The 26,992-nt window shown below is 40.9% G+C and overlaps 1 protein-coding gene across 3 annotated transcripts in view; it reads left to right on the top strand.

Moving 5' to 3' along the window:
• ANKH (ANKH inorganic pyrophosphate transport regulator) overlaps positions 1-26,992 on the top strand; it is a 152,896-nt gene that overhangs the window by 91,105 nt on the left and 34,799 nt on the right. For all 3 annotated transcript variants that reach the window (XM_005286083.4, XM_065584242.1, XM_065584241.1), the window contains 7 exons: positions 1,241-1,457; positions 9,603-9,721; positions 10,403-10,486; positions 13,318-13,488; positions 14,178-14,312; positions 19,825-19,917; positions 25,533-25,628. In XM_005286083.4, the coding sequence (XP_005286140.2) occupies positions 1,241-1,457; positions 9,603-9,721; positions 10,403-10,486; positions 13,318-13,488; positions 14,178-14,312; positions 19,825-19,917; positions 25,533-25,628 (915 nt within the window). The remainder of the gene's footprint in view (positions 1-1,240; positions 1,458-9,602; positions 9,722-10,402; positions 10,487-13,317; positions 13,489-14,177; positions 14,313-19,824; positions 19,918-25,532; positions 25,629-26,992) is intronic.

The raw sequence follows: 26,992 nt of genomic DNA, 5'->3' as shown, positions 1-26,992 counted from the left end.
GTGGAAGACACTGCAGTTTTGGAGTCAGGGGAGAGGTAAAAGATGTTCCTGATTGGTCAGTTCTTTGTGGACCTGTCACTATCTCTCATCTGTGACCCATAAGAACTAAATTCTTATGAAATCAAGTTGTCATTCTATCCTTTGTACTTTTTGAGTCTAATCCTGTTTTAACCATTTACTGAATACCTTAAGTGATTGATGCTATGACAGTGAAGACAAAAACTCTGTCATATTTAGTCAACACATTTGAAATGTGCTCGGTGTGATCTTTTCCTGAGTTCTGAGGAAAATGTTATGGCATTTTTCTCTTGGTTCAATTTAGATATGAAGATAATCTGTTAAATTATTGGAGATTTGGGCAGGGGGGACACTTTTTTCCTCAGTATCTGAAAGGTATTTGCTAAACTATTCAAAATAAGAACAACTTGAAATACAGATATTTTGTTTCATTATTTTTAATAAGTTGAGAGTTTTGCTTAATAAAGGGGTGCAGCTTCTCAATCTTATTTTGAAACATGAAATTATATGGGAGGAAGAACACCATGGGTGTAGAATCAGGTACCCACTCATGGTCAACATGAATATAGCGCAACTCCTTTTACAGTGAAATGGACTTTAAGCCCCAAGTAATTTAAATGCATCATAATGGACCAGCTGCAGTTCCAGTTTTGTATCTTTGCATATGGGTAAAATTTCATTCTCCTTTGCAAGAGGCTAACCTAGACTACATGTTACTAAAGTCACACCTAAGTCCTCACATGGGACTTTTTGGCCTTCTGCCCAGTGATCCATTTCACATAGTAAAGTTGTTCAAGTACTGCACTTCAGTATAAGGGGGTTCCATTTGATAACTTTAAAAACAAATTACTAATGTTTTATTTCATGAAACACTTTGTGTTTAAATCCTCTGTAGTTTCTTACTGACCACTGTAAATTGTAACACTTGCTATCTGTCTCACCGTGCGGCTATACAATAGAGCTGTGCAGCACAGTAAATTGAAACTGTACAGTGTGTGAAAAGTTTTCGTATGCACTTTGCCAGTATGTATTTTGATGTTTCAGAGTCACGTTATATCTGTGCATGCAGGATCCAAAGAATGTCAAGTCAATACAGATCAAAAGTGGTTATGACTTCACTTTTGGTAAACTGTTTGTTTCTATGGAAACAGCCTGCATCATATTTTTTTTCCAGACGCTGTCTACATTTTGAAGTATTCTTTGTTTTTCTGTATTTCAACAGGCCTTGAACAGGGGTATCGCAGCTGTTAAGGAAGATGCTGTGGAAATGCTGGCCAGCTATGGGCTGGCCTATTCCCTTATGAAGTTCTTCACAGGTCCAATGAGTGACTTCAAGAATGTGGGTTTGGTGTTTGTGAACAGCAAACGAGACAGGACCAAAGCCGTTTTGTGCATGGTTGTGGCTGGTGCGGTGGCTGCTGTATTTCATACCTTGATAGGTAAGCCTTTCTCACTATTTACTTAAGGTACTGGATGACTGGTTGACTTTGCTTTCCCATCCCATCCCCCAGAGCTGCTTAACCTGTAGCTCTCCTCACGCTTAGAAATGAAAACTTAGGAGGAACTATGAGATTGTCTTGAGGCTGGAGTTCTGTCTAGACTACAAAATGTCACTGTTTTAGAATGGGAGATTCCATCTGTAGTTCTTGCTCATGCGCAAATATACACCATTCCTACCAGTGTGTGGTTGCTCAACTTACCGCTGGCCTGTTTCATCCGTGTTTAGCAGTAGCACACTTCTCAGGCTGGAACCCGGTCATAGCACTGTCATACTGCTGTGCAGATGAGATTCGTCTGTGTAAATGGGTTTCACAGTTCTTTTCTGTAGGAGGCCATCCCAATGTGTCATAAGAAGTGCTTTTTTCCTTCAATCAGGACTTCCTAGCACCTTTAGTAGATACTTACATTGCCACCCACATCACAGTAGGAGCACCTTAGTATCTGTTCCCCCATGTCAGCCATTTCATAATGATAAACTGTGTAGTAAAGAGGATCAGACAGGCTGCTTTAAAAATAACCAGTACTACCTTCTGTTAGCCGTAGTCAAAGCTTCATTGTCCATTTCTGGTGGATAGCTAAGCTCTTGCACCAGCTGCTACAGACATGACGCCTTGCAAAACCCAAGAGCCACTGGCAAGCGAGACCAGGACCCTGACTGGAGCAGGGAGAATATATAAATAGACCTGGAGTTGGCTAGGAAGAAGTTAACAATATTTGCAGATTTCTGAAAGACTCACCAAATGTGATATTGAACTGAGTATCAGCCAGTATGATGGAATATTCAAGGCCATGAAGGTTTAGTTTCTGAGAACATTAGACCAGAACCAAGAGCCTAGCAGAAATTGGGCCTCCTGCATCTTTAAGAGCTATCCGCTCTGGTGCCCCAAACAACCTCCAACCCACCTCACAGAATGGAGACTGATGTAGCCCTTGCAACAAGGAAAATGATGAAGAGGAGACTGAGCAGGAGAAAGAAAGTGAAGTCCCTGTAACAGGTATAGTGTTTGGTATTCCTTGTGTCTATGTGCTGTCGGAGGGGAGGGATGGGGAAGGAATGCATGGAATGTGAATGGACTTGGGCAGCCATCTGGGGGCCTGCTGTTCTCTGGGAATTAGGCAGGTGTTTGATGGCAATATCTAGCGCTGTACATGGAGCTACAGCGGGTGGCCTGCACATGGACCCATTGTTCATTGTCAGGCTGTCAGTATCTCAACTACCACATGCCCTGCAAGTCATCACGCAGGCCCTGCCCTTGTACTTTCTGTACTTGCATAAGAGCCTTATGGAAGAACAGATGTCCACTGATGTTATCTCCTGGCTTGGTGCCACCTTTTAATCATGCTTAGCAGCCCTATGACCCTTTAAACACGCAGAAACAGGCACCCAATGTTAAGACATCTTGTGTTAAGACCATGGCCCCACATGTTAATTAAAAGGCTAATTTTACCCTTTGTTGTTTTTATGACCGTATGTAGGCAATGTGCTTATTGGCTGCAATAGCCCTTTGCCAAGGTCAACCTGTCACTAATTTAATAAGTTAAAAAACCATCAGTGAAATTAATTCATTGATCTCCCTGACATCCACAGGCCACCTCAATGTATGAGGGTGGCTCAGGATTTTGTACTGAAGATTATAAGCAGTCAGTGTTGTAAACCCGTATTCATTTGCAAGATCTGCCATAAGATTTCTTGGCTTGGATCTTTCACCCAGCCTTGAGATGGTCTTTCAGTTGTCCACCTTGTCCAGTTTGTGTACCAGGTTGAACAGAGGGCAGTTTTACCATCTGGGAAGAGTTCATTTTTCTGATCCATCTCATTTTGGTTTTAAGCCATGTGGGTTCCTGCTGACTCACAATAAATCAGCCAGATTTCCAAGCTGAAGGCTATAGATTGACTGCTTCTTAGGTACTTGGGGCTTTTGGTTAAAGATGGCTGTGAGTAGTCATTTCTAAACACGCTGGTTGAGTTACCCGAGGTTTGCTGAAGTACAGAGCACTGCTGTGGTCTGAACCTCTTACTCCCAATGTTTCCATTTATGAAGAGGGAAAAAAATCTGTATCTATAGCTATAGCAATATAAATATATACTTGCCAAACCTTAAAGTCCTGAGTGAAGGGGCTTCACTCAATCTTCCAACTGTACATGGTGGCAGAATGTAAAAATTTTGCAATATTTTAACATGTGTATGCCTGAAAATATATGAAGACCACCTCTGAGAGTGGAGGAGGACCCAAGACAATGGCATTAGTCAGATTCCCAGCACTAAATCATTGTGATGCTGCTAAGTTATGTCTCAAGTTCCCTTTGAACATGTTTTAAAACCTGCTTATTCCTTTCTGACCCACAGATGTACAACCTCCAGAGTGGGGGGGAAGAAGAGAAGGAGGAACCAAGTGACAGTCTGGCAGCTGGTCTTCAGCAGCTGTGAGATTGTCACAAACCTCTGCCAGGAAGCAAAAAGCCCAGGGTATCGATGCTCAACAAATGAAAAAAAATATCTCCAGACTGCAGTGAGATTTTCTGATGTAGTTTGTAGGTGAAGAACAAGGGAGGATGACATGTCTGTCCTTCATGGAGTGTGAGACTCAACGATGGAAGAACAAAAAACCCTAGGGAACAAGAGAAGAGTCTTGTTCTTAGCTAAGAAGAGTCAGAGGGAAGAAGACAACAAGTGGCAGTGGAGAAGGAAATGCTCATTTGCAGCTATGATTGAGTCTATCAGCAGCACTCAGACAGAACTGATGAAGAGCAGCCCCCACTCCTTTACAATGCCAAAATAGACTGCTTCAACCCTGTAACTCACTTACTTCCTTCTCCACCAGGATCTCCTTTCTAGCCCCTCACATGAGCCACAGGAATCCTCTATGTGGGTGTCCAACTGAGCCAAACAATCCAGACTCCCATCTGCAAGCTGTGTGTATCTTGTACTTACACCTTCCGCGCCCACCCCCCCACCCCCCAAAATCACCATAGTATGAGAGCCTCACCAACAATTTTCACAACACACCCTGGGCAAGTAATATGAGGAATTGAGAAAGTCAGTGACTTGGCCAGGATCACCCAGGAAAATGATGTCAGAGGTGGGAATTGAAACCACATTTCCTTCCCACTTACAGTCCCAGTCTAATGCCTTAGCCACAAAACCATCCTTCCACTGGCCACTTCAGTTTAGAGCTAGACATTGAAATGTGTGCTGTATTCCTTATCCTGTGATGTTTTGGGGTCAGCTGCCGCCACCAGTTAATTAAAGCATAACTTTGTGGGAAGTCTGTTACATCTTAGGGTATAAACAAGCTGTGACTTACTTCTGAGTATTTTGTAGGAATAGCATCTGGGAAGGAACAGTGTGCTGTGAGAGAAGGAATATGATACAACAGAGGTCTCATTTATTGCATGCATACAAAAATTTGCTACATCTTACCAATATTAAGCTTGTCAGAGAAGGGGATTCATTTATATTACAATTCTCCATTTTATCAGCTACTTGGCAGCTGTTCTGTACTAACAGGGACCTGTTTAATACTAGCTCCATGATAGGTCATTCTGCATCTTCCCCTTTGCTGTAGACACAATAGCACAATTCATCCCTTATCAGTAGAGCTCTGCAAATCTGCAGATATCCGCTTTATATCTGCGGATGCGGATATCCATGGACCATGTTTGCGGATCGGATACCGATATAAATTTTGTATCCGTGCAGGGCTCTGCTTATCAGATTTCCTGTTTTGGCACTTGTTGCCATTTAATGCACCCTTTCTCAGCAGGAGTTTCAAGATGCTGGGATAACACTCTGGCCATTTCTTTTCAATTGAATATATGTTACATTCGCCATTGCTGAAGTTCTAGGAATGACAGAAACTAGCAGTAGCTTTGGAAATGCAGCTAAAGTCATAGTCCCTGTGACTAAGTAGACACCTCTACATCCCCTTCCTCTTGCAAATGCACACTGCCACCATTTTGCTCCTGGTGAGGCAGTAGATGAAGTGTCACTTGTCAGCTTCAGCACAAAGCAGAACTTCAGCAGCCAGGCTAACTGATGGCAGGCTGAATCCCCTAGAAGCTCGTAGCAATGCCATTCATTTTCCATTGTGGTTGCAGACACAGGCCCCTATCCTGCAGCACCTGCACAGGAGAGTGGCTTTACAGTTGTTAATAATCCCCCTGGACTCCATGGGACTAATCACATGCATAGCGACTGGTGCATAAAGGATCAAGGGCCTGGTTTCCAGCTAACACGGTCAATAGTTGTTAGTGCCAAAATATAGAGTGTGTGAATGAAGGTTAACTGCACCATTTTTGTGGTCAGTCAAGTTCTAAACATGCCTACCTGACTAGCTGATACCAAATGTTCTGCCACCTGTAGCATAGACTGGAACACTGACCTGACCGTGAGTCAGATTATCCAGGTTATTCTAATCTTAGTTTTCATAGACTTCTGGTGGGATTCTTGTTCTAATCACCTAGCCTATCATTAAAGTAATCATCATCCATGCCTACTTTGCAGGGGGTGATAAGACAGAACTCATTAAAAAGGGTATAATGCATTGACATCCTGAGATGATGTTGCTGTAGCAGTAGCTAACATTAACAATTTACATTTCTGCTAATTAACTTAGTCATTTTCTCCTCAACAACATAGTCACAGAGCAGAGAAGGAATGGAGTGAGCCCAGACTCAAATTTGGTGTATTTTTTGGCCAGTTAAAATGAAAATTACTTTAAAATTGGAACAGCTATGTCTGGAGTGTTAGGAGGCATTAAGCTGTCTGAGAAATCCTCAGGCATTTCCAGATTTTGAAGAGCTCAAAGAATACAGTATTCCAACTTTGTGGCACATCTACCTGATGACAAGAAGTTTTTCATTTCACAAGTCTACAAGAACAGTTTTTTTTTTTAAATTGGCATCAAAGTAGGAAGATGGACTATATCCAGAGAATTCATCAATTAATCCAAAGCCACCTGTGATATTTTCCCAGTAGAGCTAATATTTATGTGTGGCTTTATGTCTGAACATTAACGATAGCACCTCCTGGGAGGATTCTTTTTGTTTCCTTTGTGACACAAGAACAACGTGCAGGATAGTGGATGACCCCAGAACGACTTAACAGTGGTGCCATTTATTTAAGACTCTGCTGTCATTAATACAGTTTATGCATGGGTCAGCCAAGCTCCAGGAGCATATTCAGTTGTGCATTTGTTTCAGGGATGTCGACTGTGTGGGGGCTATTGGTTGGTGTTTTATAGAAGCAGCCATAGGGAAGATGTTCGATTTATATGCACGATATTCCACTAGTCAGATAAATCCAATAGCGAAAATGCCTGTCCTTATGACTCTGAACAGACTCGTATAACAAAGAGCCAAGCTAGAGTTTTTACTTAAATGCAAGCAGCAAGACCAAACTGTAGACATATGAAAGTGAATCTGTAGAAATTGTATGAGTTATCACGGGAGAACAAAACGGGCTGCTGTATTATTAATTTTATATTGTGCTTCATAATAAGTTCAGCTGGCTTGTCAAGGTTACATTCTAATTAATCAGAGAGTGCTTTATTCACATGTGAGAGACACATGCCTGAATATTTATCAGTAAATCTTAGCCGAGAGCAGCCTGCTGATATCCTCTAAGGATGAAAACAGCTTTTTAGTAACCTCACCAAAAGTGTTTGTCACCTTTCACTTACATGTGGAAATTAGGTTAACTGTTTTAAAGCTAACATTAAGCTCAGCTGTTATGACTTCAACAACAATGTCAAAAATTCAGTAGGTTTTTGTCTAACATTAAGGGATTTCAGTGCTTGTAAAACATGCCAGATTGAAAGCCCTAGAGAGTGAAGTGCTCTGTCTAGGGAATAGGTCCTTTTTGGGCAGAAGCTGTACAAGCCTCTCCATAATGCCCTGCCAACGTGCTCCAACCCTGTGTTGGAGCACACATGTCCAGGAGTAAGGCTGGTTCCGACTCCATGCTCATCCAGTCCTTGGGCACTAATCGAGGTTTTTGTGACCATGCACTTCTTTTTTTAATCTCTATATCTTCCAGAGCCAAGAGGGTTGCTCTACTGCTTGCTTTTATGGAAGTGGAGAGGAGGGAGAAAAAAGAGAGGGCTGAGAAAGCGGAGAGCCTCTTTGCCTCTCCATCCTCAGTTGCTCATGGAAGCCCCTCTGCAAGAAGTGGGTCCACAGGACACAAAGGGTGCAAAGGGCAGGAAGGGACAGGGTCAAGAGGATATTTGTCCCTGTAAGGAACTTAACATCCTGTAGCTCCTGCAAGAGTTTTAGCTGTCTCACCACATGGTTTTAGTCTATAGGTGTGAATGGAACCTAACACAGACCTCACAGAATCTGAGTGTAATGAAATATGTTCTTCACGTCTCTTCCAAAGTTGCACAAGCTCATTCAAGTCAGTTTTTATTTTAGGGAGCAGACATGAGGTGCTGCTCTGCAATGAAAGCAACAGCATTCAAAGGAATTGTAAAAATCTGTAGGTAGCACACACTGTTTACAAAGTATTGAGTGAAAAGTTAAGTGGACACATAGATATTTGCTTTTAAAAAATAGCCACAGCTGGTATCCGTTGATATGCGAAAATTATCACAAAATGAATATTTTAAGACAAAAGAACTGAGGCGACCTGCTAGGACTCGGGAAGTAAGGTTAGAGTTCTATTTTACAGAATGGTTCCCTGGTACTATTCAAAAGGCAATTAGGCTGATTGTTTGGGAGTGACTCTAAGTACAGCTTGGCGATTACTAGGGTGATCTGACAGACTGCAAGCCTCGCCATAATAATATAGATAGCAGAAATTTCATAAGGACTAGAAAACAAGTATAAAATGGATGTTTTATTTGTTTATCTTGCTTTGTGTTTTCCCAGTCTTCTGGTGGAAATATGTTGCCCCTATTCCTGTTTCTATCATTAGATCTAGTTGTCATTACTTGCCCATCATTTTAGAAGAGTGTTATAATGAGAGATAAACCTTTCTTTGAATCCCCTAACCTTGTGACTGTGTTATCACTCAGTAATTGCAAAACAATGCTAGGCTCAGTTCCTCTGACTGTCCTTAAACGGTGTTCTATATTCAACAAAACTGAGATTTTGTGGCTGTGTAAGCAAATTTCCTTCCTTCTTGAGTAACCTGCCAGTTCCACTAGGATAGCTGGTTTTAGGCTAAAACAAAGCTGGATTAGACCACTGTTATTAACACACATGAATTGGATAATATAAGCAAATGTATAAAGGATGTGACATGCTGTTAAGTATCTATGTATATCTTTTTGTAATATAGTGAAGGGTATGCAAACAAAATTACAATAATAGCATGACTTGTCAACCTTAATGCTCTTTTAACAGTTTTTTTTAAAATGTAAGGTTATACATCTTTATAGTGGTTTTTAATAGTTATTGGGATTTATTTTTCTTTCCCCACCTGTAATGTTAGGATCTAGTACTGAGAGTCCAGCTATATTGGCCTTAAATGAAAAGGAAGTTGTCACATTTAGAAACCTCTAAAATTGTGAAGTTCAAAGCCACTTTAACGAACATCTTAAAAATAGCTCTTACCTAAGGATGAACCAGGACTAGAAACAGGTGCATTGCCCACTGAAAAGTCGGAATTGTGCAGTTTCCATTAGCACAGATAATCCATTTCTAGCCTTGTGATATATTAGCCCTTAAAGTGACAGTCACCTGAGGCTGCCCCAGAGGTTTTGCAATGTTGGAACACGTGTCAGTAGAAATGATTAGCGGACAAGGTGAAGGGGAGGTTTGTTGCATGCCTTTATAATTCATCATGTGATTTCACTGTTTTGTACACGTTTGACAGGTAATATTATCAGTGTTATATGGTGCTATGTGTTTTATAAACTTTTAAAAATACTTATAAGCTTATTCTCTAATATGTACCTGCAAAATACATTGAAAGGCCGTATTCGTAAGACACTACAAAAAACCCTGATTAGGAAGAGAAGGTGGGATTTTCAGAAGTGCCTAGAGGTTAGATGCCTAACTCACGCGTGCTTTTGAACATCCCAGCCAGAATCTGTCAGTTTAACCAAATTATTTTTTTGCCATTCTTTTATTTCTGCAGCGTATAGCGATTTGGGGTATTACATTATTAACAAGCTGCACCATGTGGATGAATCGGTGGGAAGTAAAACTAGACGGGCCTTCCTTTATCTTGCTGCCTTCCCTTTTATGGATGCCATGGTGAGTGTCTGGCTCAGAACTGAATTTTAGTTGTCACTTCTCTCTGGGATGTTCCCAGCTTATAGAACCCAACTATTTGACAGGTATTTGGAGACGCATTGAAGGAGAGCTTGCCCATGCAAGTAATTCCTCTGCTCTATTAAAGATTTTGCAGACTATGCTACTGATGTATACCTACACCCCAGTCACTTTCGCCAAATAACTAAGTATGAAAAGTGGCATCAGTGAGTTACTTTTTAAAGGCAGGATTTTGTAGCTATATTCAATATACCCATTAGCCAGTGAGATCAGAGCTACATTTTATACACAATGAAAGCTGGTGAATAAAAAGAAAACCTATTACTTGGATTTGTTAGAACTCTAATAACACCCTCCCCTCCCCCCACCAGGAATAAAGGCTGCTTCTCATTACTATATTCCCTTCTCAGCAGCTACTGTACAGTCATTTAAACCGAGCCTCTCTCCCAGCCCTGGCAAAGAGTTAAAAGCTGCAGTGTCGTCTCTGTATTATTGGCCTAGATTTGTTCAGATTCACATGGGAGGCTGACTCAGATGCAGGAAAGAGCTTCATAAATGGTTTGTGTAAAGTTTAGCAGTAAGAAAGTAGTCAGGGCTCGGAACCTGAACCTAATAGATGTATCCAGGTTGGTCACTTTCTAAACAAAATTCTGTCCTTTACAGGCTTGGACCCATGCTGGCATTCTGTTGAAACACAAGCACAGTTTCCTTGTGGGATGTGCCTCCATCTCCGATGTCATAGCTCAGGTAATGACTCATCTCAGCAAAAGTTGTACCTGCTGCACTATAGGCCGGATCCTGGCCCACGCTCTGGAGCCCTGTAGCTACTCTAAACAAGCATTTGAGGTTTCCTCCAGCATGTCAAAACTCCTCCCCGGCTTACAACCTGCTTTACGCCTTCCTCCCAGCATGCTGGCAGCGGCGGGGTTGTACCTGGAGCGTGCTGTACTTCAGCAGTCCACACTGCATAGAGGCCCCTCGGTGGCAGTTGTAGCTGAGGCTGCTCTCACTGCCACAAAAGTCAGATAACTCCAGGAATGGGGAGCCAGGATGGCTTGGTTTAATGCAATGTCTCACTGCAGCTATGCCCTTCCTGAAAGGACAGGAGTTCAGTGAAACACAATGGCTGCCACGTGTTCCAGGATATGGTACCTTTATACAAATGTTACTAAAAATTTTAAGCTCTTTTGGGGGAGGGACTGTCTTTTACCATATTTTGTACAGCTCCTAGCATAATAGGGCTGAAATCCTGAGTGGGGCCTCTAGACTGTACGGCAATAAAATATATATTTGATTCCTCAGTTTTCCCTTCATCCCTCAATGATGCACTTGTTGATTAACTTGGTGAAATTCCAGCCATACTGCAATAACATATGCTGTCTCCCGAGTGTGAGGATAGCTCAGCAAGCAATATTCTTGTTACAGGCCCTGAATGTTTCATGTTCAAAACTGCAGTCAGAACTTAGCTTAAACACGTTGGTGCTGCAGTGCATTATTAGGAAGGCTCCTGCATTGTTTCAACTTCCATTACCTGAGTGATGTGTTAAACATATGTCCCCTTCATTCTTCACTTTACTAGACATCCATTGTGGAAAGTCATTTAAATTCATGTTTGATATCGAGTACCGATATTGCAGTTCTCATTTTTAAAGCGCTTAAACTTTTACACAAATTTAGCTTCACAGCACCTGGTACGTAGGCCAGTGTTGTCATTCTCATTTAGTGGTGGGGGAAGTGAAGGCAGAGACGGAGCATGTGACTCGTGCAAGGTCAGAGGGAATCTGAACTCAAGAGCTCTGGGCTCTAAATCCTTCATTCAGTTCTATAGATCACCTTCCCTCTATTAAGTAAAAACAATCATATACTGAAGGGTTAAACCTTTTGGTCTGTTACCCTATGTTAGATACTCATTTTTGCACTGGATACCATGTAGAGTGAAATCTCTGCAATTAATATAAGTTAGAGGTAATTATAACAAGCTAACTTAATAACAAAGAAATCCACTTAATGGGTCTGACTCTCATCTCATTCTAGAATGACCCTGGAAGTCAGTGGTATAAGACTAGTATGAAAACAGAATATAGCCAGCTAGGCCTCATTCTCCATGTTTTTGCAGCTTGTCTAGTCATTCAGACCTGAGCAAAGAGATTATAACACTACCATCTTAATCTGGCAGTGCTTTAGATACACACACTTTGCACAAGGGCAAGTTGACTAAACAAGGTGTAAGGCCATTGAAAATGAACTCCACAATATCTCCTCTTTCTATAACAGAATACTTATGGGACAAGAGCATTTCCAGAAGGGCAAAATCACTGACTGTTGGACTTCCCTGCATCAGTTGACATTAGCAAAGTGAACATAAGCAGTAGTAACATCTGTTTAATAAGAACTTTACCTGTAGTCCTGAAGATGTGTTTGATGGTTTTTGTCCTGAGCCCTTTAATTCTTTCCTCTCTTGAGCAGCGTTAGGATGAGCAACTTCATTGAAAAAATTTCCACAGTACCATCCTAAATCAGCTGTTTTGCAATCCTCCTATAAACAGCATTACCAGCCTAGTAAATACTTACAGGTGTTTATTTCTTTTTAAAGCAAGACATACATTAGGTGTAATCACTGTCTGCACATAATATAAAACCAATGAGAGAAGGATGTATTTAGTACCACAGAACCATGTATTTAGTAAGCAAACCCAACGCCATGTGTTCATTCAGAACTCATTGTAGTCCCAGCCCTTGCCAATAGAGTCATTTTCCGTTCTTTCAGTCACAGAACCATGTCAAGCAGGCTTCCCAATTTTCCCCATGGAGACCTCTGGAATTTAACTGGGATGCTCAGGCTCTGTGATGAATGTGAAAGAGTTAAAGTTATTATCTTAAATGCTAAAATCCAGGAAATGTAGTGGGGTTGATTCTCACCATAATCTGATGTATTCGGGGGATTTGGTATTTAGTATTAAAGTTTACCAGTTAGAATTATGCCAAGAGAAAACCCAGCTATCTTGCTTGAAGCCAGTGCAAAGTTCGAATTGAAGTGGGATTCCCTTCTAACCACTGAGTTTTAAATACTGAAAAATCATATTTGACTTGCTTAAAGAGTCAAAGAAATCCATGTTCTTTTTAATATGACTTTCAAAAAAGAGACACTTAGAAATTGCTATTGAAATCATACTCCCTAGCAAAATGGGTCAACACCATGTGGAACTGGTTAGGCTACTGGCCACCTGGAACTCAATCCCAGCACCAAGACTAAATGCATGCAAACGTACTCATCCTTATGGTTACCTGCACCTGCCCCCGTTACCAGTACTTTGTCCACCTATAGCCTGGTGTCAAATCCTGAATGTGAATTCTCTGGGACAAGGACTGTCTTTATTCTACTCATTTGTACAGCGCCTAGTACAATGGAGAGCTAATCCCTAACTAGGGTCTCTAGGCACTACCACAATGTCGTCTGCATCTGTGTGGCAGTGTCAGAGATGGATTGGTTTTGGGTACAGCAGGAAATACTGGGCCCTTTGTTTAAAATAGAAAACCCCTAACCTGTCTACTTGTTTTGTTCCTCTTCTCTCTTTTAGGTTGTTTTTGTAGCCATTCTGCTTCACAGTCACTTGGAATGCAAAGAGCCTCTCCTTATCCCAATCTTATCCTTGTACATGGGGGCACTGGTCCGATGTACCACCTTATGCCTGGGCTACTACAAGAATATACATGACATTATTCCTGACAGCAGTGGGCCTGAGATGGGGGTATGTCTTAATGCCTGGTAGGACTTACTGTGCAATCAGGTTAGCTAGTGTTTATGAGGCGTGTATGCTTTCTGTCCCTCAGGAAAAAAAAGCACATAATGCTTAGTTTCAAACATACCCTTGTGCATACCAATTCAATGACAGTGTACATGGCAGCTACCCGACAGTGTCCTGTGTGAGAGCGGTATAGTGTATCCTTATGTTAGTACCTCTATGGCTATGCTAAGCACATTCCCGCTAATGTTATATTAGTACATAGGATCATTAGCACAGCAAATGTATTTATATGCTACAAGGATGACATTGGAAACTGACATTCTGAGAAATTCCTCTCTGTGTGAGGAAGCTGTGTGTCAGAACACCTCTTTTTTTCCTTGAATGTCGTGCAGTAATTCACAAATCCCTCACTGCAGATCAATGCCTTTATAACCGGTTGCCAGGACAAATTATGCAAATACTTTGTACATCAATTATTCAGATCTAGTAGGGCTGCTAAGAATGCACAGCTACCTTTAATTCTGTATCGCTAACGTGGGAGATTGCATTTTCATGGCTCTGGCTCTGGTGTACTTTTGAATGAGGCGAGTCAACTGAGGGGTGGGAAAAGCGAGAAAAAATCCTTCGGTTGTGCTTTTGGTTCTGTCCTGCCTGTTTGTTTCAAAAGGGACTTTGTTTTGCTTACGCTGCAGGGAGATGCTACAATAAGGAAGATGCTGAGTTTTTGGTGGCCTTTGGCATTAATTTTGGCAACTCAGCGAATCAGTAGACCCATTGTCAACCTTTTTGTCTCCCGGGACCTGGGCGGCAGCTCTGCCGCCACAGAGGTATGTGAATCCCTGGGAAGCTGGATGCCATTTTGTACTGAAATGTTTTATGGTTGTACTGCATTCCACACACAAAAGAAGTCATCCTTGTTTACATTTTCTAAGGAAGCAGGGTGTTCATTCCCATCCATATACAGCACCTCCTGATGTGTTTTCCTCTCATCCATAGGAACAGGGGAAAGTGGTCTCAAATGCAAATGCTAAGTGTGCATTTTCCCCAGGATGCTAAAAGCAAGCGGAAGATGTTGGCCTAATTTCTGCCTCTTAACATGAAGCCTCCAGTCCCACTTACATCCCACTCTAAACAATGTCTTATTAAATGCATCATGGGATCACAGATTCCAGTCAAGTATCCTGGGGTTTCAAGATGTGCGCAGTGACAGGCAATGGAAGCTTCAGAGCCCGGTGAATTCAGGAGAGTTGTCTGGGGTCTCATTCCCCACTGGGTTGCCTCTTGCATAGTTATTTACAGCTATGCAAAGCGAGGTGACACATTACCATTATGATTTGTTAACTTTTGGCACAGTTGTAAGTGACTGTATAGGAGGTAAGGCATGGAAGAATCAGGCCCCTGGCTGGGATGTGAGTGCTGGGGTTGTTTCACATACACATACATACCTGTCTACCTCTTGGGCACTTTCTAAACTGGTTGAAGTAGGGTTCCAAAGGCCAGTTCTTGGCTCCATTGTCCCAAAGATGTATCCTGCTTAACATCTTGAAGGTACCAGTTCTTTTATCTCTGCTAAGTGCTCACTTTCTGAAATACTCATCAGAGGTGACATTAAAGCAGTCCACAGAGGCACAGGTTTCTTGTAACTGCAACACAAAATCCTGTGCTTACAGAAAGTGTGCATCTTCATGTGGTCCTTCCCCCATTTAAATCACTGGGATTTTTGCCATTGATTTAAATGGGAGGAGGATTAGGGTTTTTTGTGATTTTTTTTTCCCTGTTTTTTTTTTCAATAAGGGGGGGAAAAAACTAGGAAACTAAATGCAGACTCCTACCTTTCTGAAATGTGAAGGATGTACAGAAAGTCCTAATGTTAAGGTTTTCACAGACACAGTAACATGGCCCTGTTGGTCATATATATTGGTGGGATAAATCCCATGACTGGAATATTGGTATAGAGAGGTATAGTTTGTTCAGGAGGGGAAGGAATGAGGTATCGCTTAATACATCAAGAATATATACACTCTTTCTGAGATCCAGAAGGAGGTGAGAGGAAGACCAGGTGAAAGTTTCTGGGTGAAGATGAAAGAGGAAAAGAAACATGGATGATGGCATGGTAGGGGGTCTACTATGGGGGGAGGGATAGCTCAGTGGTTTGAGCATTGGCCTGCTAAACCCAGAGTTGTGAGTTCAATCCTTGAGGGGGCCACTTAAGGATCTGGGGCAAAATCAGTACTTGGTCCTGCTAGTGAAGGCAGGGGGCTGGACTCAACTCAATGACCTTTCAGGGTCCCTTCCAGTTCTATGAGATAGGTATATCTCCATATATTATTATATTATACTATAGGTGAAAATCAGGAAGGAGTGGTGGATGAGGCATTTCTAAAACAAATAACAGAAATATCCAGAACACAAGGGAGACTTTAACTACACAGGCATCTGTTGGAAAAGTAATACAGCAAAACACAAAATATCTAGTAAGTTCTTTGAATGTATGTAGGACAACTTTTGTTTCAGAAACTGTAGGGAGTAAGCATCAGTGACAGTCATTTTAGGCCAACAGAGTGAAATTGATTGCAAATCTGAAGGTAGAATGCAAATTGGGTGAAAGTGATCATGACATTGCTCTGAAATCAACAAAATTAAATTCAGCAAAGACAAATACAAAGTATTACACTTAGGAAGGAAAAAATCAAATGTACAACTACAAAATAGGGACTAACTGGCCAGGCGGTACTACTGCAGACAAGGATCTGGATCACAATCTGAATGAGTCAACAATGTGATATAATTGTGAAAAAAGCTAATATCTTCTTAGGATGTATTAACAGGAGTATCATATGTAAGACACGGGAGGTAATTGTCCTGCTCTATGGAAACCTTGTGAGGCCTCAGTTGGAGCACTGCATCCATTTTTGGGTGCCACATTTAAGATAAATGTGGACAAATTTGAGGAAGTCCAGAGGAGAGCAACAAAAATGATAAAAGGTTTAGAAAACCCGACTTATAAAGAAAGGTTAAAAAGACTGGGCATATTTAGAGAGGGACCTGATAGCCTACAGATATGTTAAGGACTGTTACAAAGAGAAGGGTGATCATTTGTTTTCCATGTCCACTGAAGGTATGACAAGAAGTAATCCATTTAAACTGGGAGATTTAGGTTAGATATTAGAAAAACCTTTCCAACTATAAAGGATAGTTAAGCACTGGAATAGGTTACTGAGGAAGGTTGTGAAATCCCCATCATTGAATGTTTTTAAGCAGAGGTTAGACAAACACCTGTCAGGGATGGTCTAGTTTCACTTGGTCATGCCTCAGTGCAGGGGGCTGGACTAGATGACCTCTTGAGGTCTCTTCCAGCCCTATATATGATCCTATATCATATTTTTCATACACTTGAGAAATTCCATTGACAGCATGTGTATAAGTGCTTTCAGGAATGGGCCTAACTATTTTAGGACCGTAAGCTATTCAAGCCAAGGACTTTGTGCTGTGCTTAGTCCAGTGGAGTGCTTGGGCACCATTTCAGTACAAGGGAACAGAATAGGTTAACTAACCTCTCCTTTGCTTTTCCCGACTGTTGATGGTTTTAGATATGCCACTTAAACATTTGTTGAATAGATCTTTTGCCTTTCATTACTATTAATGGCAAAAGCATGTCACAGTTGTAGCTGGTGGCTGACTGGGTCTTCCTCGTTCTCAGCAATTGTGCTTTTCATCTCTGGTTTCTGAAAAGGGAAGTGCTGGCAGCATAGACAATTGCCATACACTAGGCTTGAATATAGGCAAGGGCTTTCAAATTTCCCTGCTAGCAGCTCTCAGTGTTTGGCTATAAGAGATGGGGTGCCTGGAAGGAGATACAATGTGAACACATTTATGAGGGTAACTAGCCCACATGCCTCAGTTGATTCCTGTTTTTTTTTTTTTTTACCAGGGTTGTCAACTTGGGGGTTTCCATTCATGTTAAAATCTCATATACGTTTATCAAAGTAGGAGAGTCATAGCCTGTGCATTGAGACACCATCACTCAAGTTAAAAATCCTGGAGGATATTTAAATACTAAAGCAATCTCCAAATTAATCCGAAGAGACTCTAGCACACATAAAGAGGTGCTAAACAGTGGGCTGAGCTATTGCTGGGCCCTGGTATCAAAATAAGTAAAGAATAAATCATTTCTATAATTATTCAATCAAATCAGCTTTCAGGTATATGAGAGATTCTACTGAAAACAGATGGTAGAGTAAAAAAAAAAAGCTAGATTCTTTGCAACTAAAAGAATACCAACTTAAATACCACTGATATATCTTACCTACTGTTGGTACAAGTAACACTAAACAGTATTGTAACAACTAAATGGTTATAAAAAAATATTTTCCCCATCTTTCCAGTTTACTTTGTGTATTGGACAGCACTTTATACCGGGCAAGGGGTAAAGCTGACTGGCTAGCCACTTTCTCCCATTTGTGTAGGTCTTTCTCACCACAGGGACCATTTCTAACAGCAAAATGTGATTAGCTAATCACAAAAACTGGTATGGGGCGGTTAGCAGCAGAAGTGGGTTTAAAGCTATTTTAACTCATTTTTTAAAAGTTGATTAGATCTCAAATGAAGGGTATGCTTTCAGTGTTGTTAACAGTAGTTTCTGTAAAAGGACAAGAAACAGATTCTATGTTGCTTGTGCACCCAGTAGGTGTTTCGTGAATTCAAGTCATGCAGGATTAGCCCCATAAGCCCTTTCTGATTCCTCTATTAGGAGACCAAAACACTGAGGATACGCCTACACAGGAAAGAAAAACCTGTGGCTGGCCCATATCAGCTGACTCAGGCTTGTGGGACTCGGATTGCGGGGCTGTTTTCATTGCAGTGTAGACTTCTGAGCTTGGACTGAAGCCTGAGCTCTGAGAACCTCCCACCTCAGAGTCCTACAGCCTGGGCTCCAGCCCATGCCCAGAAGTCTACACAGCAGCGAAACAGCCTCGCAGCCTGAACCCCATGAGCCCGAGTCAGCTGGCCCAGGCCAGCTGCCGGTGTCTAATTGCTGTGAAGACAAACCCTGAGAGAGCAGTAGTACAGACCAAAGAAATGTTTCTCTTCCACTAACGATCCATACCCAACTGAGTCTAAATTTAGCTGAATCGTAACAAGACAAGGAAGGCCTGATCCTGCAGACCCCATACAGTCAAACTCTTGGAGTGGGAATAGTAAAATTATCAAGTTCTCAGGCGATTCACAGAACTGACACCTACTTCGGCTCTGAGAAAGAGGAAAGTTATAGGGACAGTTTGCTAGTTTCAAGGCAGCATTAGAAGGAGCCTAAAGAGAATCTCCCTAAACTATCTTCCCATGTGAACCAAGATACATCAGTTGAGAAGGGTAGGACTGAAATGATGGACATTTTTACTACCCCATCTTATCTGGGCCAACTGTGGCCAGAACAGTGTTGGGAAAATCTCACCAGCCTCCATAGGAAAAAAAAAAAGGCAGTTTCAATGTTTGAAAATGTTTTCTTATATATACAGTAATTTGACTTTTTCCTCAGGAAAGACGAAAACATAAACATCAGCAGCACAAAGCAATCTTAAAATCTGTTGAGGTGTTAGGTTTTTTTGTATCTCATTTATGTAAATGGTACTTGCAAAAGTACTAGAGGACTTAGTTTTCTTAGATTTCAGGTAATGAGCTGGTTCTAGTGTTAAAAACAACAATCTAGGATTATTTTTGTCTGATTTCAGTTGATTAGTACAGGAGTAAGCAGAGTTTTCTGTCTCTAGGGTCCCTCTAGCCCAAAACAGTCAATCTGACATCTAAAGTGAGTCAGTCTGCAGGTTTTCAAATTACATTGCTGTAGTTCTTTTTAATTAAATAATTTTATGTTTCCACTGTTTTACTTATGAACTTATTAAAACAAAATTGTATGAAAAAAATGAAGATAATGGAGTACAATTAATAGAAAAAGCAATGTACTCTAGTGCAGTGTATGTAAGCCTCACTAGATGGAATAATTAATCAACATGGTAGAAAGAATAAAGGGAAAAAATCAACTCATTGATGAGTAAATAAACAGATTAAAAATCTACAATATAATCAGAGAGTACTATTGTGATGGTAACACCACACAGTTAAGTGATATATTTTCACCCAAGTTGAATTTTCCCTGAGTCTGAAATGCATCATAGAAAAACTGTTTCTATGATTGTTTTCCTGATGTAATGATTGCCCACTTGGTTGCCTGTCTCTTGTTGCACTGAGGTCAATAGTAACTGAAAATTGGATAAAAGGTTAGTTTCTTTATGCTGTCTGAAGATTTGAAGTGTAAGTATGTTCTCTTTTCTCCTGTTGTAGGCTGTGGCAATTCTGACAGCTACATACCCTGTGGGACACATGCCGTATGGCTGGTTGACAGAAATTAGAGCCGTGTATCCTGCTTTTGACAAGGTGAGTATTTGTGTTGTATGATGGTGGTAAATACTTTGTAGTCCTGTTTCACATTCATGGTAGTTCTAGACCCAATTTTCCTTTGATTTACACCACTATAAATTAAGGATAGTCTGCAGAAAGCAGAAGAGTTAAAACAGTGTTAAAGATGCGTAAGGGAAGAAGACTCATACACTAATCTCCATATTTTCCATTCCTCCTTAACTGTGTGTGTGTGTGTAAGAATGACCACACCAATGGTCTATCTAGCCCAGTATCATGTCTTCCAACAGCAGCCAGTGCCAGATGCTTCTAGCATTTGCAGGTTTAGGGACACCCAAATCATGGGATTGCATCCCTGACCATCTTAATTTTTTTAACCCAGTAATTCTTTTGGCCTTTACAACATTGTGTGGCAATAAGTTCCACAGGTTGACTGTGCGTTGTTTGATGTAAACCTGTTGCCTATTAATTTCATTGGGTGTCCCCTGGTTCGTGTGTTATGTGAATGGGTAAATAACACTTGCTTTCTTCATGCCATTCATGATTTTTAGACCTCTATCATATCCCCCCTTAGTTGTCTCTTTTCTAAGATGAACAGGCCCAGTCTTTTTATTCTCTCCCCATATGGAAACCGTTCCATCCCCCTAATCATTTTTGTTGCCCTTCTTTGCCCCCTTTCCAATTCTAATGCATATTTTTTTGAGATGGGATGACCAGAACTTCATTCAGGATTCAAGGTGTGGGTGGCCCCATGGATTTATATAGTGGCATTGTGATATTTTCTGTTTTATAATCTCTCTTTCTAAATGGTTCTTAACATTGTTCGCTTTTTTTGACTGCCACTGCACACTGAGTGGATGTTTTCAGAGAGCTACACATGATGACTCCAGATCTTTCTTGAGTGGTAACAGCTAATTTAGATCCCTTTATTTTGTATGTATAGTTGGGATTATTTTTTCCAATGTGTGTTACTTTGCATTTATCAACACTGAATTTCATCTGCCTTTTTTTCAGCCAGTCACCCAATTTTGTGAGATCCCTTTGTAACTCTTCAGAATCATCTTTGAACTTAACTATCTTGAGTAATTTTGCCACCTCAGAGTTGATCCCCCTATTCCACGTGTGTGTGTATATATTAGAGAGAGAGAGAGAGAGAGCGCGCACACACAAGCATGGCTCAGGCCATGTTGAATTAGTTGATTGATGTATTTTTGGTCCTCTATTTTTATTTTTTGTATCTATAATGTATTATTTTAACATCTTAGACAATCCTAAACTCTGAATTAGCATTAATTGTGCCTTTCTGTAATTTCAAGAATTGGTCTTATTTTAGTTTTAACCTTACCTCTCAGTTTCCCGGATTTGAGGTTCTGGGTGTTTTTTGTTTGTTTTGAACATAGATAACTGCCATATTTCTGAAGTTTTTAAAAACTTCAGTGGTAGCTTCAGTTTAATTTAGCAATTTCCCTAATGAAGAACATCTTCATGAAATATCCAGCAGCTGAGGAACTGAAGTCTCATCTTCAAAGTTAGGCTGTTCTCTTGACACTACATTGTTTCTGCAGACTGGATTAGCTTAATTTGCTCATATTAAATGTTAAACGAAGGTTACTTCACAGGCTAAAACAAGCAGACAGTCCATATATTATTTCTATACTATGGACTTAACCAATCAAGGTGAATGAGAATTTTCACGGGAGTTCAGCAAGTTACATAAGAACTCCAGGACTGCTCTTGGAATTGATTTGAGGAAACAAAACAGAACAAAAAGCCCCTTAGTGTTTTAGTCTGAATTACATTTTGCTCTGACTTGGCACTGGTAACAGCCTACATACCTACACCAACACTTAATTTACATGATGACAACCCTCCATTCCCCAGCTGCTTGTACACTCCTGAATTCCTTTGGTCCCAATCCAGGGTGAATAAACATTTTTGTGTGGGGGTATGTATGTACTTACACCGATGTAAGTAATCAAGCCCTGTTTGGTTTCATCCACCACACTTCCATCCAATTTTTAAAATAAGCAGTCAGTCACAATTGTTAACTTTATTTATATGAGGACAAGACTCTCATGCCAACTAAAGTTCAATACATAGACCTATTCAGGGACATCCTGCTGAATAGAGACTATAATATGAAAATTGGGTAGCATCTTTGTTAGACACCTAGCGGTACTCTAGATCAGCAATACAAAACTAAACAAACTGCGGACCAGCGTGGATTAGGACAAGGGTTGTGGAGCTTGCTAACAATCAGTACCGATATCGTGAAACTCATTGTTTCAGTGTACTGCATGTGCAAGTTACAACAATGAGACGATATGGAGACTCCACATACAAGGCCAAACCCTGGTGCCACTAAACTTGATAAGAGGTTTGCTATTGACTACAGTGGGACCAGGATTTGGGCAATATCTGAGCTTTCATTTTCTTAAAAAGAACTTCGCCATTCAATAATTTCATTAATGACTTGAACGGTCATAGGTGGAGTGGAAAATAGGCTTATGTAGTTTGGAGGACAGGATGAGAGTCCAAAAGGACCTTGACAAATTAGAGAATTGCTCTGAAATCAACAAGATGAAATTCAGGAAAAAACAATGCAAAGTATCACACTTAGGAAGGAAAGAAAAAACAAATGCACAACTACAGAATGAGGAATAACTGCAAGAAAGAATCTGGGGTTTGTAGTGGATCAAAATTGAACATGAGTTGTTAATGCGATACAGTTGCAAAAAAGCCAAAAATACAATTCTTGGACGTATTAACATGAGTGTTGCATGTAAGGTAAGGGAGGTAATTTTCATTGTACTCGGAACTGGTGATGTCTCAGCTGGAGTACTGACCAGTTTTGAGCACCACAACTTTAAGAAAGATGTGGACAAATTGGTGAGAATCCAGAGGAGAGCAACAAAAATAATAAAAGCTTTAGAAAGCTCAACCTATGAGGAAAGGTTAAAAAAACTGGGCATGTTTAGTTTTGAGAAGAGAAGACTGATAACAGGCTTCAAATATGTTAACGGATGCTGTAGAGAGAAGAGTGATCAATTGTTTCCATGTCCACCTGGGGTAGGACAAGAAGTAATGGGCTTAATCTGCAGCAAAGGAGATTTAGGTTATATATTAAGAAAAACTTTCTAACTATAAGGGTAGTCAAGTTCTGGAATAGGTTACCAAGGGAAATTGTAGAATCCCCATCACATAAGAACGACCATACTGGGTCAGACCAAAGGTCCATCTAGCCCAGTATCCTGTCTTCCGACAGTGGCCAATGCCAGGTGCCCCAGAGGGAATGAACAGAACAGGTAATCATCAAGTGATCCATTCACTGTCTCCCATTCCCAGCTTCTAGCAAACAGAGTTTAGGGACACCATCCCTGCCCATCCTGGCTAATAGCCATTGATGGATTTATCCTCCATGTATTTATCTAGTTCTTCTTTGAACCCTGTTATAGTCTTGGCCTTCACAACATTCTCTGGCAAAGAGTTCCACAGGTTGACTGGGTCACTGAAGGTTTTAAGAAGAAGTTAGACAAACACCTGTCAGAGATGGTTTAAATTCACTTGGTCCTGTCTCAGTATGGGGTGCTGGATTAGATTACCTGTCAAAATATCTTCCAGCCCTACATTTTTATGATTCTATAACTTTACTTTATTTGATAACTTTGAGAGTCAACAGTTCAAGTAGAAGCTAGTATGATTTTTCACAGCCAGCAGGTGGTATCCAAAAGAACAAGTTCATGTGGGGAAGGAGTTAGGATAGGAATCAAACAGGTATGATCTAATTGCGAAGTAAATCTAGGGTTGAGATTATACCTTTTGAAGAGCAAGGTGGCCTGACACAGGCTGGGTATAGAGGAACCATTATTTAAAAAAAAAAAAAATCTGTTCTCTGGCTGTGAATGCTTCAGCTATTGTTCTTGTTTGTTTTTTTGGGTGTTGTGTAATACACACACAGAGTCTTCAGAGGGTCAAGAAAAATAATTGTTTTATCCCTGTTCATATTCATGCATCTGTTGGAAGCTATTGTTTCTTAAGACTGACCTGGGGGGCATTCCCTTCCTGGCCCCACATGTGGTGATCAGTTAGATCTTGAGCATTTGAGCAAGAACCAACCACTTGAGAGAGAATGCTCGGTGCCACCTCAGACTCCTGGCCCTCCCTGTCCAATTCCCATCTCCAGCTGTGGCCATCTCTGACACTTCAGAGGAAGCATACATTGGGGGTGGGGAAGAAGGAATCCCTTCCTGATCCTTCCAGGTGGCCAGCTAAAATCCCAAAGCATGAGCTTTTAGGAACATGAGATGTAAACTGGAAGTGAGCCCCAGCCCTGAACTCTGCCCCCTACCATCAAAAACAAACCCATCATATAGTTTCACTCATTCATTTGCCCAGCTCTCTCTCAAAACTAATCCGGCGTTGGGGGGCAAACAGCTTCTATTGGGAGGCTGTTCCAGAGCCTTACCCTTCTGATGGTTAGAAGTGGTTTGTACAAATTGCCAATTTGTATGTGGGCATCAAAGTGCAACTTGAGCATCCCAATGCAGAATGGGGTTTCGTAAGTTAAGTAATCACTTGTGAAAGTTTTGAGTCTGAGTTTTGTACAAAAGCTCCTGAAATAGTCAGTGTGCTTTTAATCTGTCCCACATTCATGTCCGACACTCCCCTGGATGGGTTTGCACAAGTTCCGACTTCTCAGATTAGGTTTAGCAAGCCGTCCACACCAGGTGACTGCCAGTTTGATATTCTTGTGCTTGAACTACATCAAGGCTGAGTAAATATTGTACTACATGAGAGATCTTATCACTTCTGGTGCCTACCCATGTATCTTAAACAACCAAGTAATCACACCAATAGATGACTCTGCAGCCATTGTTCTAGGAGTGCCCTGCTTCTGGGTTTCTGTGCTCCCCTATCACAGCTCATTTATGTAATTTATCATAAGGATGTGTTCCCAGGCAGTAGTATAAAACCTTTAGCTTCATTTGTTGGTTTTAGGTGCTTTGGGGAATGAATGGGGGGGTTGTTGTTGTTTTTTTTAAGCACACCTGCCACTGTGATGTGAGTGCAGAATCCATGTTCAGGATGGAAGATCTAGCAGTTCTAATTATGTACAGTTCATCAGACTTAATTAGCAGCACCAGGTGTTCCAAGATCTTTGTTTATATTCGTCACTCCCTGGCTAATTGGATCTGTATTGAGACAGGGGAGGTTGCATTGCTGTGTATATGCTGTGCCACTCTGTGTTGATGCGGGAACAGGGGGGAAAGGGAAGATAACATTTTTCCTGGCTATGATAGCGTCCTTACAAGCTTTAAGCAAAGATAGCCAACACCACACCAGTATCCTTAGAAAGAATCATTAAAACTTTTAAACAGGCATTACCACTTAGCAGACTGAGGCAATTAGTAAACTCTGTGAGAGACCAGTTGAACAACGATTGTCAGTTCACATGGAAAAATATTCTGTGGCTTGTGCAAGTGTCCTGTTTGGAAGCTAAATAATAATAATAAAAAAAAGTAAGAACTATGCACACAGACAGTGAGATTCCCCTTATAACCCTGGTGCTGTCAGCTCCACAGCAGTCTGGAGCCATGTTAATGCTTGTTATCTCTTTCTCTCTCTCACCCTAGAATAACCCCAGCAATAAACTGGTGAACACCAGCAGCACAGTCACAGCAACGCATATCAAGAAATTCACTTTTGTCTGCATGGCTCTATCGTTAACGGTAAGGAGTCACTCATCAACTCTTTTTAGTTTCAATCTGAAGCAAAAAATTACTGCACGTGTGTGAAGCTGCAAACACCAAATTCAGATTAGCAGAATCTCATCAACATATGGTGCCTACCCATGTATCTTAAACAGCCAAGTAGTCACGCCAATAGATGACTCTGCAGCCATTGTTCTAGGAGTGCCCTGCTTCTGGGTTTCTGTGCTCCCTCGCTTTGGCTATGAAGCTTAAGGCAGTTTCATCTTCTAAAATAGCCTGTGTAGAAGAAGCAGTGGGGCAGAGGGGTTCTGCTTCTTGATTTGCTCAAAACAAATCAGAGAAGAGTAGCACAAAGTGGGGAACTTATATGCCTTATATATTGCAACGGAAAGGTTTTGTTTTATTTCTTGTTGTTTTATTGGCACCGCTATAGCACTCACCAATTTTTGTTTTAAAATAAGTCTGCAGGGATAGGGAAAGGACAAGGGTTCTGCATTTCTTCCAGAGAACAATAATTAGATGCTCATTCACCCAAGCTGGAGTGTGAAACAACAGCTGAGCCCCTGCACCCATAGTTTAGCTTGAATAAGACTGAGGACCAAATTCTGGAATCTCTGGTAGACGTTCTCTATGAGATGATGTGAGCTCCCCATGGCAAGGTAACTCAATTACCCTAATTAATATACTTAGTTACTCTATCTTGGATGTTCAAAAAAAGATGAGCTTCCCTGGTTCAACATTTACTACTTAAACCCTGCATATTGGAAAAGATTTTTGTGGGGTATGAAGGCTCAAAGTGTATTTCATTGTTTTACTTTTCCCTTATTGAGCTGCATTTCCATTCAAGTTCTGCTTTAAGCTTTGTTACTTGTTGTCTTACTTAACAGTGGGCACTTTTTAAAAACGCAACAACTTTCAATTTTTACAATATCACAGGATTTTTTTTTTATCTGATTTGTGGATGCAATTGATTTGTGCCCAAAATAATCAAGTTGTTTCATTGTCAGAATCCTACTATTGAAGGCTGCTGGTTGTTGTGCACACTAAGAACTGCACAACTGCATCTGCAAAACTACAAATAGAGACTGTTTCTCAAAATTTAGCAGTAAGGTGCATGGACAGTGATGATATAGTAATAAAAATGTTACCAGTCAGCCGTCTCTCTCTCTCTCTCTCTCTCTCTCTCTCTCTCTCTGCATATTCATCTGTGCTAGCATGAATTTGTGGTTTGCGAATGTAGCAGAATGCTGAATCACTGAAGATATGCTGATCGCACTCTTTGGAGTCAGCAGCTGTTGCCTGGATGATCCTTGTTTATTACTGCTCACTGTTGAATTTAAAGTGGAAAAATAATCACATGAGAGAGAGGATTTGAGTTTCAG

The sequence above is a fragment of the Chrysemys picta genome, chromosome 2 (genome assembly GCF_011386835.1).
Source record: "Chrysemys picta bellii isolate R12L10 chromosome 2, ASM1138683v2, whole genome shotgun sequence".
Classification (NCBI taxonomy): Eukaryota; Metazoa; Chordata; order Testudines; family Emydidae; genus Chrysemys; species Chrysemys picta.
The sequence above is the reverse complement of the archived record's forward strand: the minus strand, read 5'-3'. Positions and strand labels throughout refer to the sequence as shown.